Below are 13,298 nucleotides of genomic sequence, written 5' to 3' on the forward strand. Positions count from 1 at the left end.
GCGCGACTGCGGCGATGCGACCGCAAAGGATCATCCTCTCATTACAGTCATTGTGCCCGACCGGCAGCGCTACGACAGGGTGCTACGAGATCGTGCTCGACATGGTGCTACGGCAGCGCTACGACAGGGTGCTACGAGATCGTGCTCGACATGGTGCTACGGCAGCGCTACGACAGTGTGCGTCACCATTAGCCCATTGTACATTCACGTGCTCGTCTTTTGAGGGGTTCCTTCTTGCCCTCAACTGCGAGAGTATAAAAACAGCTGCCCCCGGACGCCAAGAGGAGGGCTCCGATTTCTTCTGTTGAGTGAAGTGCTCTCCCGTCTCTCTACTTCGGTCAAACCTGACCGCCAACTCTTTGCGATGTTAAAATAAACAAGTTGTTTCGTTGTTACCAGTCGACTCATGCTTTGCCGGGACCTTCGGATGCTTCCAGTTGTACCCCAGGCCGCCAGGCCAACGCTACCCTTGGGGCTTGCGACCCAGGTACAACCACGGGCGTCAGCGCCGAGTTCCCAACCGATCGTACCAGCGGTGCGATCCCAAACATCTGGTTGGCAGCGGTGAGATCGCCTCCGACTCCAAATAACTGTCTGCCAGCGGTGAGATCGCGACAACGGAGGCCAGCAGCGAAGAGATGCAGTTGACTGTATGCTGAGCAGCTCAACGACGATCCGGGAGCAGTGCAACGAGCCCTGTGTGATGACTGGTTGCCTGCAGCGGAACGACTGCGCTGGACTCTTGGCTGCGAGGTTTGGTGAGTGCGGGACTTTCTTCTTCTGAGCTTTGCCAGGCTTTTTGTTAGTGTCAGAAACAGAGCTGGTAATTGTGGTTGTCGTTGCTGCCGGGTTAGTTTGCGGCAAGACAATAGTAAGCAGTAGAGAAAGCAGCATTCAGAGCAGCCATGGATTTGAAGTCGTTGCGCAAACCGAAATTGTTGGAGCTTGCAAGAGAGTTGGGTCTGGATGTCTCAGACAAACTCAGAAAACCAGAACTGCTAAAGGCTATTCTTGAGTTAGAGGCTGAGGATGACGAGCTGTCGGAATGCCTTGAGACCATTGAAGAGAGGGAGACTGCAAAAGAAAAAGAAGAGCGTGAACGTAAAGAACAGGAAGAGCGAGAGCAACAAGAGCGTGACCGTCAACACGCTTTGGAAATGAAGCGTCTTGAGGTAGAGATGGAACGCGCTCGTAATGGAAGTCAGGCACACGGTGCAGGAGAACGAGTATTGTTCAAAATGACTGACCTGATGCGGCCGTTTAAGCTTGGAGAGGACATTGGTTTGTTCCTGGTTAACTTTGAGCGAACGTGCGAGAAGCAGGGGTTCTCTCGGGAAACGTGGCCACAGCGCTTGCTCACTTTGTTACCCGGCGAGGCGGCCGACGTAGTCGCTCGCTTGGATAGAGAGGAGGCAGAGGATTTCGACACAGTGAAATCGAGTCTTCTAAAAAAGTACCGGCTGTCTGCGGAGGCGTTCCGTCGGAAGTTTCGGGAAAATGAGAAAGGCAGAAGTGAGTCATATACAGAGTTTGCGTATAGGCTTATGTCAAACATGCAGGAGTGGCTCAAAGAAGAGAAAGCGTTCGGTGACCACGATAAAGTTCTGCAGTGTTTCGGGCTAGAACAGTTTTATAGTCGGTTACCGGAGAACGTGCGATACTGGGTCTTGGATAGGCCAGACGTTTGTACGGTGGCTAAAGCCGCTGAGCTAGCCGAGGAGTTTGTGACGCGTCGGGCTCGCGGAGCTAAGGACGGTCAAAAGGGTGATTTTGGCTCGAAGTTTGAGAGGCCGAAATTCACGCCCATGAGATTAAAGGGGGACACGCGTAGGGAGGATGCCAGTGAAAGCAGTCCGACCAAACGTAAAGAGACGGCGGCAGCCAAACGCAGAAAGCGGTTCGAGATGAGGCGAGCGCGCTTGTGTTATACGTGCCAGAAGCCGGGTCACTTTTCGGCGCAGTGTCCGGAAACAACACCAAAAGTTGTGTTTTTTTCAATAGGCAGCACTGACGAGAACATGAAGCTTCTCGAGCCTTACATGCGAGACCTCCTCGTGAACGGGAAAGAGTGCCGAGTGCTTCGCGATTCCGCAGCTACGATGGATGTAGTTCACCCGTCTTACGTAGAACCCCATATGTTCACGGGCGAGTGCGCATGGATCAAGCAAGCCGTGGAAGCTCATAGCGTGTGTCTGCCGGTAGCAAAAGTGCTTATTGAGGGACCTTTCGGAGCGCTTGAGACGGAGGCGGCAGTGTCATCTATGCTGCCCCCCCAGTACCCGTACCTATTTTCAAACAGGTCCGATCACCTCCTGCGCGAGAAGGGGCTTTTGTTTGGTGAAGCTAGTGTTCAGGCCTTAACCAGATCGAAGGTTCGGGAGCTCGCTGCAAAGGCGGTAGTTGCGGGGCCGACGTTATCAAACAACGAAAAAGGGTCAGAGGCGCAGCAAGCTGATATTCCGAGCACGCCCGAACTGAATAAACTTGAGTCTGTAACGTTAAAGGCGCCAGATACTGGAGAGGAAACGCCCGACGCGGGAAAGTTAGAAGAGCTATCTACTGATTTGCTCATCGCGCCTACGTCAGACGGACTTGATAGGTTGCTAAAAGTCAGCCGGACGGCTTTGATAGCCGAGCAAAAAAAGGATGGCAGCCTGGAAAACGTGCGCTGCAATGTCAAAGAAGGTATCGCCAGGAAAACTGCGCGTTTTGTGGAAAGAGGTGGAGTCCTGTACCGGAAGTATCTAGACCGCAGAAGAGTGGAGTTCGATCAGCTGGTCGTGCCTCAATGCTATCGTCAGGATCTGTTGCGCTTGTCACACGGGGGTTCGTGGTCCGGACACCTAGGAGTTAAGAAAACTAAGGACCGTCTCTTGCAAGAGTACTATTGGCCAGGGTGTTTTCGGGACGCAGAGCATTTCGTGAGGACATGTGACACTTGTCAGCGGGTGGGCAAACCAGGGGACAAATCAAGGGCGCCGTTGAAATTGGTACCTATCATAACGGAGCCTTTTAGACGGCTCGTTATTGATACAGTGGGACCTCTGCCGGTAACAGCCACGGGGTACAGACACATTTTGACTGTGATCTGCCCAGCGACAAAGTTCCCTGAAGCAGTGCCGCTTAAAGAACTCAGCTCAGTTGAGATAGTTAATGCACTACTGTCCATATTTGCGCGAGTTGGTTTCCCTGCGGAAATCCAATCAGATCAAGGCACAGTGTTTACTAGCGCTTTGACGACAACTTTTCTCGAAAGGTGTGGGGTAAAGCTGTTACACAGCTCAGTGTACCACCCACAGTCGAATTCCGTTGAGAAGCTCCACTCCGTCATGAAGCGCGTGTTGAGAGCGTTGTGTTTTGAACATCGAACTGACTGGGAGCTGTGTCTGCCTGGGGTGATGTTTGCTTTAAGGACCGCGCCGCATGCAGCTACGGGGTTTTCGCCAGCTGAACTGGTGTACGGTCGCTCGCTTCGGTCTCCGCTTCGCATGCTTCGAGAATCATGGGAAGGTAGGGGCGACGACCCAGTCGTGGTGGAGTACGTGCTTAAGCTCCTCGAACGCTTAAGAAGGGCACAGGAGTTGTCAGGTGAAGCAATGACGAAGGCCCAGCAGAGGGCCAAGGTTTATTATGATCGGACAGCCAGGGCCCGTCGTTTTGAGGTTGGCGATGAGGTCATGATATTGCGCACATCGCTAAACAACAAACTAGACGTGCAGTGGGAGGGCCCAGCACGAATTGTTCAGAAACTGTCGGACGTTAACTACGTGGTAAGTCTGCCAGGAAAGCGGAAAGCACAGCAAGTTTACCACTGTAATCTGCTCAAACCTTATAGACAAAGGGAAGCAGTGGTGTGCATGATGGTAAACGTTCCTGAAGAGCTTCCGGTCGAGCTTCCGGGACTAGGCTCAGTGACGAACAGGGAAGACACCGGTCAAGTCATTAGTGACCTTATCAGTAAAGCACCGCTGTCGCCCGAGCAGAAAACCGAACTACACCAGCTATTACAAGAGTTTCAAGGTCTGTTCTCTGAGAGGCCTGGTAGGACTTCTGTACTTACTCATGATATAGAACTTACCTCCACAGAGCCAGTACGATCCAAGGCGTATCGGGTGTCACCCCGCCAGAGCGATATTATGGAGGCTGAGGTAAAGAAAATGCTACAGCTCGGTGTTATTGAGGCAGGTGAGAGTGATTATACCTCCCCTTTGATTTTAGTTGAGGTACCGGGCAAGGAACCTCGTCCTTGCGTCGACTACCGCAGGCTTAATTCCATCACTAAGGATCAAATTTATCCGATCCCTAACATCGAGGAGCGCCTTGAGAAAGTTAGTAGCGCTCAGTTTATTTCCACCCTAGATCTTGTCAGGGGTTATTGGCAGGTTCCACTTACAGAAGAGGCTAGTAGGTATGCGGCGTTCATTTCACCAATGGGAACATTCCGTCCTAAAGTGTTGAGTTTTGGTTTGAAGAACGCGCCATACTGTTTTTCAAGTCTCATGGATAAAGTGTTGCGGGGACAGCAAGAATTCGCTTTACCGTATCTAGACGACGTAGCGATATTCTCCGCATCCTGGTCTGAGCATATGGCACACTTGCGGGCAGTGCTAACCCGCCTGCGCGAAGCGGGCTTGACAGTCAAGGCTCCTAAGTGCCAGTTAGCACAGGCCGAGGTTGTCTACCTCGGTCACGTGATTGGTCAGGGTCGTCGCCGCCCCTCTGAAATAAAAGTGGCCGCTGTGCGAGACTTTCCGCAACCGCGCACCAAGACCGATTTTCGGTCGTTCTTGGGTGTCGCCGGCTACTATCAGAGGTACATCCCTAGGTACTCTGATATCGCGGCTCCCCTGACGGATGCTCTAAGAAAAACAGAGCCTCAAACAGTCGTCTGGGACGAGACAAAGGAAAGAGCTTTTAGCGCCCTAAAGAGTGCCCTAACAAACCAGCCTGTGCTACGATCGCCAGACTATACAAAAGGGTTCGTTGTTCAGTGCGATGCTAGTGAGCGAGGCATGGGCGTTGTACTGTGCCAACGGGAAAATGGAGAAGTAGAACACCCCGTCCTGTATGCTAGTCGTAAGCTGTCCAGTCGTGAGCAGGCGTATAGCGCCACCGAGAAAGAGTGTGCGTGTCTCGTGTGGGCCGTTCAGAAATTGTCATGCTATCTAGCCGGCTCGAGGTTTATCATTGAGACGGATCACTGCCCTCTCCAATGGCTGCAGACCATCTCTCCCAAAAATGGCCGCCTCCTGCGCTGGAGCCTCGCTTTACAACAATATTCCTTTGAGGTGCGTTACAAAAAGGGGAGTCTCAACGGTAACGCCGATGGCTTAAGTCGAAGCCCCTAACGTAGGAATCAGCCTCAAAATTGTTTGTTACTGATGTTTTTCTTCCTGAGGCAGGATTTTTTTTAACATATTGCTTTTGTTTAGTGTTTCAAAGTGATGATATGCTTTCTAGTGCAATTTTTCAATTTGTGGACGCGTTCTGAGTGATGCTAGACTACTGTAAGGAAATAGGCAGGGGTATAAAAAGGGGAAAGAGCCTGGCAGGGCTTAGTGAGGGTTGTGCCGTGCTTGCTGACTGAGCGGTTGAGTTTCAGCATAGTTCTAACGCTTGCCGGGAACGAGAACAAAAATGTGAACTCTCCCGAAGTCACTTTGCAGTGTCCCGTGCGAACCTGAACGAGAGAACGAGGCCTTCTCTGTGCGCTGCGCTCAAGAAACGTCGAGGGACGCCCGACTTCGGTTATGAGCATCATCGAGCGACATCCCTCCGGACAGCGGATGCAGTCCCCTGTCCATCGGGATCTCCTTCCCCCGGCGGGGCGGTCTGTTGCGTTTCGCCTGCGACACGTGGTTTTGCCGGCGCGACTGCGGCGGGGCGGCAGACATTTTGGCCCGATCGTCGTCGCCGCAACGCTCATCGGCAGGTGTTTCCAGGCGCGACTGCGGCGATGCGACCGCAAAGGATCATCCTCTCATTACAGTCATTGTGCCCGACCGGCAGCGCTACGACAGGGTGCTACGAGATCGTGCTCGACATGGTGCTACGGCAGCGCTACGACAGGGTGCTACGAGATCGTGCTCGACATGGTGCTACGGCAGCGCTACGACAGTGTGCGTCACCATTAGCCCATTGTACATTCACGTGCTCGTCTTTTGAGGGGTTCCTTCTTGCCCTCAACTGCGAGAGTATAAAAACAGCTGCCCCCGGACGCCAAGAGGAGGGCTCCGATTTCTTCTGTTGAGTGAAGTGCTCTCCCGTCTCTCTACTTCGGTCAAACCTGACCGCCAACTCTTTGCGATGTTAAAATAAACAAGTTGTTTCGTTGTTACCAGTCGACTCATGCTTTGCCGGGACCTTCGGATGCTTCCAGTTGTACCCCAGGCCGCCAGGCCAACGCTACCCTTGGGGCTTGCGACCCAGGTACAACCACGGGCGTCAGCGCCGAGTTCCCAACCGATCGTACCAGCGGTGCGATCAAAACACCATCTAGGCAAGGCTGACTACTTTATTACACCCTACTTCATTTAGTATCGGTTTATTTCTCATCTTTGATTATTCATTTATTTTCCATTCTTATTACTTATTTATTAATCAACTAACTTTTTTCACGTTTCAATCATATTACCTCATGGTTCCTGACCTATCCCCCGCAGTGGGTTTGTGCCATTGAGGCTTCTTCATAATCATCATCGTCTTCTTCGTGTTCCAATGGCTGAGCAGTGCGCACCGCCGTCACCATCGATGGAAGCCGCCAAAAAGAACGCCGCGCCGCCGACGTCGCATTCGACGCAATCTTTAGACGTCGCCGCCAGGTCGCCGTGGCCGTCGGTGACGAGGATGCCCCCTCGCGGAACGGCCGCCCTCCTGGTGGTCCTGCTGGGCGCGCTGTTCTACGCCTACCAGGAGGACGTGATCCGGTGGACGAACCGCGCGAGGCGCAACGTGCGCAACCAGCTCTTCTTCAGGGACGCCAAGTGCGAGGCCCTGCGCGTGCTCAGGACCTGCGAGCGCGAGGAGCTGGTCAAGGTGCTGTTCGTCGTCGACAGCGAGCCCGAGAACGCCGAGCGGAGGCGCTTCGCGCGGCGGTCGTACGCCAGGCGCAGGTACGCCGCAGAGGACACGCGGCTTGGGTGTCACCTCAGGCAGGGTCGGTTTGATCCTTTGGGCTGTGCGCAGAGGGAAGCTATAGCCCTAAATAACATTTGGGACTTGTCTCGCGCGAGCTTTAGTATGATGAGCAAAACGTGAGCAAGGTGAATGCAGGAGCCAACGTTTCGACAAGTGGCCTTGTCTTTTTCAAGGCGACGTATGCTTTCCACGCCACAGTATATATAGGTGGGGCTCTTCTAAAGGGGAGAGGGTGTGAGGCGGGAGGATGCGGAAACGAGGGAAAATGTGTTAGCGCGTCGAATTGAGAGTAAAGGAATTCAAGACTCTCAGTTCGACACGCTAACACATTTTCCCTCGTTTCCGCATCCTCCCGCCTCACACCCTCTCCCCATACGTCGCCTTGAAGAAGACAAGTCCACTTGTCGAAACGTTGGCTCCTGCATTCACCTTGTTCACGTTTTGCTCATCGTCTTGAATTTCCATCTCTCGCATTCCCCGTATTTTCTCTGGAGCTTTAGTATAGTGTGTGGTTGAGGTTCTTTTTTTTTGAAGGTCAACATATTGTGGCTCCGCTGAACCCGAAGCTCACTCAGCCAAATCCTCGACCGAGCGTCGGTTTGTGGCCATATACGGCGGGAGTGACTGGTATAAGTGCCGAGAGCCGCGCCACTGGTGCATCACGGGATACCGATCCGGGTGATCAGCAGAGGGCCTCTATAGAAGTCGCTAGAATCCAACTATAGTGCCGCGGGAAGGGTCGGCGTTCTCAGGGCAGCCCTGATCTGACGCCGTTATCTCCATCGATCGGAAGGAGAAAGACGAGGACAGGTCGTCACCACGTGTAGCTACAGCTTCGACAAGGTAGCCTCCTCTGACGCTAGCTCTCCTCCTGCCTTTTGGGGGCGCCTGTGGTTGTGTTGACTCTCGGAAAATAGGCTATTCGTGGGTTGCAGGCTGTGCTGAAAATTTGGCGCATTCGCGGTAGTCCGACTCTGAGAATCACCGTCCGAGCAGCTCGAGCGCAACGCTAAACTTTGCTGTCGAAGTCAGTGATTCGCCCTTGGGGCGAAATTCGCTAATTTTCACGACTAAGGCTTCGAGATGGTCGATTGACTCTCCCTCGTTTTTTTACCTCCTTCGCACGTATTTCAATATCGCCGACGCGGCTGTGTGTGTTTAAGTGTGGGTGCACAGAGGGCACGGGGTATATACAATGCGGCTTTGTGGTCTTAGCTTATACTGAATGCTTAGATTGTTCACCGAGTTTAGTCGTGGAGATTGTCACACTCGACGCCTGCTCCGAAGCTTTTTTATATATTTTTTAAAGCGAATAGCTTTCCCTAGCTCTTTCATGCGTTTTCTTTTTTTTTAGACGCACTTGCTATTGCGCGAGAGCTTTGGTGCGTCTGGATTTCTCGATGCGTGCGATGAAGCGCTCGGTCTGTATTACCGCCGCAGATGCGCTGGCTGTCGGCTCTGTTCCCTACGAAACACTCTTTGAAACAAGAAAGCCTACCTAAGTGCCCTCACCACCACAAATGTACTTCTTCAAACGCATCGTTCTTTTAACAGAGCAAATGGCTTTCGAGAAGCGTTCCGCCATTGGCTTACGTTGACGATTGGTTGCTTCACAATTTCTTGTTGTTTTTAACGCGATAGCGTTAAGGAGCTCGTGTCGCAGAAAAGCCGGTGTCGTCGGCGTCGGTGTCGGCGTCGGCGGCGTTGGCCGTGAGCGATAAATCACGGCAGCCACTTCATAAATAAAAAGCAACTTCCAAAATGGGCTGGGTGGGAATCGAACCAGGGTCTCCGGAGTGGGAGACGGAGACGTTACCACTGAGCCACGAGTTCGATGCTTTAAAGCGGTACAAAAGCGCCTCTAGTGAACGCGGTGTCGCCTTAGAAACGAGCTGTTTCTAAGGCTCAGGCGTGCGTCGCTTGCTCAGGCGCACATTTCGTTGTCGCGCCGAACGCTGCGTTGCTCGACGCTCACCGCGTCCGATGCGGGGCGCGTAGTCGCTGCGCCGTAGCCCATTGTCTTACACCCCTTGGCGGGTCGACGGGAACGCTGTCGCGTTCCACTCTTGAAGGCGAAGCTTAAGCGTCCTCCAATTTTTTTTCTCTTTCCTCCTCGCAGGTTCGCCTCTCCACTCAAATGGCTCACCGTATTCCGGATGCGCGGCAACAAGAGCGAGGACGAGCTGGAGTCCCTGGTGCGCCACGAGTGCAAAATGACCGGCGACATCGTCGTGCCCCGCGGCCCTCACGCGGAGATCGCCGGGGAACCCGGCAGCCGGAAGATGACGCCCACTTTCCTGCCGTTCGTGTCCTGGATCCTGGAGAAGTGCCCCAACGTGGACCTGGTGGTGCACATGCACGACGCGGTGCTACCGCACCCGTTCTACCTGCCCAACTACCGGGTTCTCCACATGGACCACCAGCCGCAGGTGCAGGGCGTGCCGCCGCGTCACTGTCCCACATAGTGGTCAAACGAGTACCGACAGCACATTTCCCACTGTTCTGTGTCAAGTAAAAAAAGTTCGCTCCCCTAGAAACACTGGAAAACATGCTCGCTAGCATTACGCCACCCTGAATAATTTGATAAAATAGCTTTTCCGCGAGCCGGCTTCGGCTTCGTTGCCTAAGAGGTGACTGTCGTGACGTCACGATGCAGACGCTGGTCACGTGGGAGCAGGACGTCGCGTCGTTTTGACACGCTCTGCGGCCCACTCGTTCGTCTGCTATGCAGCTACATTGAGCCTCACAATTGCTAACTCCGGTTCACGTGATCACCTACTGCGTCACCACGTCATGACACATGCACCTCTTTAAGAAGCATACCGAGTCTGGTTCTTAGAAACCAGCATAATAGCAAGGTATTTAAGGCACCGTCACGTGTCCTATTTTTTTTCTCGGAATTCTAGATTTTCTAGGATGTCGAGGAACATAATGTGAAGCAAAAAATAAAAGCAACATTTTTAAACATGTCCACATTCCTTTAGGAGAGCTATCCGGATTTGTAACCTCAGATAGCGGCACGTCGCGATATCGCGACAACAGACCAGTTTAAAGATCGCCTCGTGTGACAGGGACGTACAAGACTCTGGGTCGATGGGGGCGAAATGCGAAAACACCCGTGTGCTTAGATTTAGGTGCACGTTAAAGAACCCCAGGTGGTCAAAATTTCCGGAGTCCTCCACTACGGCATGCCTCATAATCTGAAAGTGGTTTTGGCACGTAAAACCCCGAAGATTATTATTATTACAAGACTCTGGGCCCTCACGTGACTACGTTTCTGCCGCAGGTGATCCACTGTCACGGCACCGGCTTCTCCACGGCAGAGTGCAGTGATTCGTCCGTGCTCATGACCAAGAAGAAAGGCATCGAGGCCCTCGCGCGGAATGCCACCGAACAGGAGGGCCTCATGGTCACGGGCAACCTGGAAGTCAAGAACATGGCCAGCTACATCGCGGTGAACGAGACCATGACCATGCTGTACACGATCGGCGCCGTGCTGTTCTACACGTACCCGCCCAACTTGAACGTGTCCATGATGTCGCTCTGGCAGGAAATGATGGCCGCGCCGGAGAACAGCCCCCACTATCTCTATCTTTGAGCCGGGATCTCTGAACGGCGCCCACTGACTCGGCAACTTTACTTTCAGCAGACAGACCGCAGAGAGGCTCGTAACATGGCAGAGGGTTGAGACTGAAAACGCCCGTCCGTTTACAGTTCACAATAGGCAATAGCAAACTAGCAAGCAAAAACACATGGCCATGCTTTCTTCGCACAAAAAATAACACACAACATAACGTTCTTTTGCGTCTTATAGATTAACATCATCATTATCCTAAACTGGACACTGCGTTGGTTTTGCTGTGCGCCGGGGATCACAGTGGGGGAGTTTTCTTCGAAGCCGTGTTGAGATAAATGGCTGTTGTGACTTTTTGTTGTTGTTTTGTTCTGTTTAAGCTTGTGAACCTGTGACGAGACATCGCTCAGTTGTGTTGTATCCAAAGTCCCCAAGTGCGTGCCGAGGCTCCCGTTGGCCGGCTGCTGTGGCACCGCTTGAATCGCCGAGGGTAAAGGATTTTCCAGCCTTGTTTGGAGAGGAGAACGTTCGCTTTTTTTTTTCCCCGGGCTTTTCCAGGTCATGAAAGTTTTGACTCGAGGTCGCGAGACCGTACCCTCTCCCGAGAATGTCTCCCCTGTGAACTGCGGCCGAGTGTTTGTGACGCGAGAAGCTTGATCCCTTTTAAGTGCTATCGCATGGCCCTGGTTCTTACGCAATCGGAGATTTAGTGCGACGTGACTCGTTCATCGCTGTCACGGTTTGAGTGGACGCAAGCTTGTCTTTTTCTTTTTGTATTTCTCACTACATACAGTTGTGTTTAGTACAACCTATAGTCGTCAGTGGTACTGTGCGTTTTCGAAGGTGAGTTTTTAAAGTGTCAGCGAGAGCGACGCCTTCCATTTCTTGCGGCAAGATGCACAATATTCTTTGGCAGAAGGTAAATTTATAGGAGGGGGAAGCCTAGATATTTGGTTTCGCAGTCGCAGTAGACTACGCAGGTCTACGCCATGATGCGATAAGCTCGTGGGACCTCATTACTGATAGAGCGAGAAATATCGGATGAACTTGTTGGGAGCTCGGTTTAGCGGAGGCAAGTAATACACGTTGTGACAGCTTGAGAACGGAGAGTCGACCGGCTTTGTTGCAAAGTAAAAGCAGGTTTGACGAGTGGCTGTGGCGGCGCCCCAGTCGGGTAGCCGCTTCGGTTCCAAGGGCAGGGGTCAATGACCCCCACGGCGAAGCACGGCGAGGCAAACTGGATTTCCGGAGCAAGGGGCAACATACATATACGGACGGTCGCTACAAACTGAAAGACAAAATCATGAGTCACGACAACTTAATTATGCAGCAACGACTGCTGCTTCCATCAGTGATCATTGCAGGGAGTGCACTAAATGAACGAATATGTTAGTTTACTATTTCCATAATAAGTGTAAAATTAGGCAAGGTGATAATACGAAAGAGTAATTATGCACATGGAGGCTAGCGTAACGCAGAAATACGATTTTTTTACCAGAGAAATTAAAGTGGGCCTTAAGTGGACAACCTAGCCCAATACAGTGATACACTTGGGCTATAAATAAACAAATTATGCAGAGCAAACGACTTGGAAACGAACAGAAAACTACAATTAAGAAAGCAATCCGTGCAGTGGTTTCTGACATGGGGAACGCGTAATGATTGCGATGTATGGCTGAAAGAATAAGTAATTTTTTTTCTGCAGTGAAATCGTTTTTAGCGGTAAACTTGCATGTACAGTACAGGGGCTCAAGATCAACCCCATTAATCTGTTTTTCACATGTGCATGCAATGACAATATCTGTTATTGTTTTCTTTTTTTTCCTTTCCCGGCTTCCTCCTCTTCCTAGGGTCTTTCTGTCCCCGGTACCCTTACCCGTGCAGAGTAGAATGTAGTCGTCCACATATACGCAGACAGAATTCTCTGTGTTTCATTAAGGAGCTTTCTCTCTTTCTCTCTCTCACATCGCCTAATGACAGTGCGAAAATTGTTTAGAGCAGTCGGCAAGGGAACGGTATACCTATTGGGTGTGCATGTGTTGGCATCGTGTTGTGTATAAGTGAGTGATAGATCTACTTAATTATGCGTGTGCAATTGGTTGCGAAGTAATTGGAGGAGTAACTTGAGTTGCATGGAAGTGGAGTGCTTCCGGTGTGTCTGTGATCCAGCTGTTTGCGATATAATTAAGCTTGAGTGTCCATTAGTGGGTCCCTGTTGATGGTGGATGTAATCGCTATCCTTTGTACCTCTCCTATTACGCGTGCCATTACGTTAGTGGAAAGAAACCAAGCGGAAGTTGCGTATTCTAGAACTAATCTGACCAATGTGTTAAGGGCTATATTACTGAAGTTCCTGGTGAAGCTTTGAGGCGGCTGCATTGACGTAATCTCACGTACGAGTCCTGTGCGGCCCTTACACGAGTATATACGGTATGTTTGGGCTCAAGTGAACATATCTTTAATGTGACTAGCATTATTAGCCCACTTCAGGTACTTTCTAGCTTCTATAAGTCGCTCTTGAATGAAAAAAAAGAGAATTTAATTTTTCTCGGTGCTGGACGGAATAGGGGAGGCGTAAATTCGCAAA

General features: G+C 51.7%; 1 protein-coding gene across 1 annotated transcript; it reads left to right on the plus strand.

Moving 5' to 3' along the window:
- The first annotated feature begins 6,685 nt into the window (after positions 1-6,685).
- Positions 6,686-11,067, plus strand: LOC142589751 (uncharacterized). The gene is made up of 3 exons (XM_075701330.1): positions 6,686-7,112; positions 9,257-9,566; positions 10,424-11,067. Exons 1-3 carry the CDS (start codon positions 6,718-6,720, stop codon positions 10,733-10,735), a joined length of 1,017 nt encoding a protein of 338 aa, XP_075557445.1. The 5' UTR covers positions 6,686-6,717; the 3' UTR covers positions 10,736-11,067.
- Positions 11,068-13,298: the final 2,231 nt, after the last annotated feature.

Source organism: Dermacentor variabilis, chromosome 8, assembly GCF_050947875.1.
Source record: "Dermacentor variabilis isolate Ectoservices chromosome 8, ASM5094787v1, whole genome shotgun sequence".
Taxonomy (NCBI): Eukaryota; Metazoa; Arthropoda; class Arachnida; order Ixodida; family Ixodidae; genus Dermacentor; species Dermacentor variabilis.

Excerpts from the sequence above, each read along its gene's own strand:
- LOC142589751 (XM_075701330.1), top strand. The coding sequence starts at position 6,718 with ATGGCTGAGCAGTGCGCACCGCCGTCACCATCGATGGAAGCCGCCAAA. Across the intron at positions 7,113-9,256 it reads CGGTCGTACGCCAGGCGCAG|GTTCGCCTCTCCACTCAAAT; the intron begins GTACGCCGCAGA and ends TCCTCCTCGCAG. Across the intron at positions 9,567-10,423 it reads ACATGGACCACCAGCCGCAG|GTGATCCACTGTCACGGCAC; the intron begins GTGCAGGGCGTG and ends TTTCTGCCGCAG.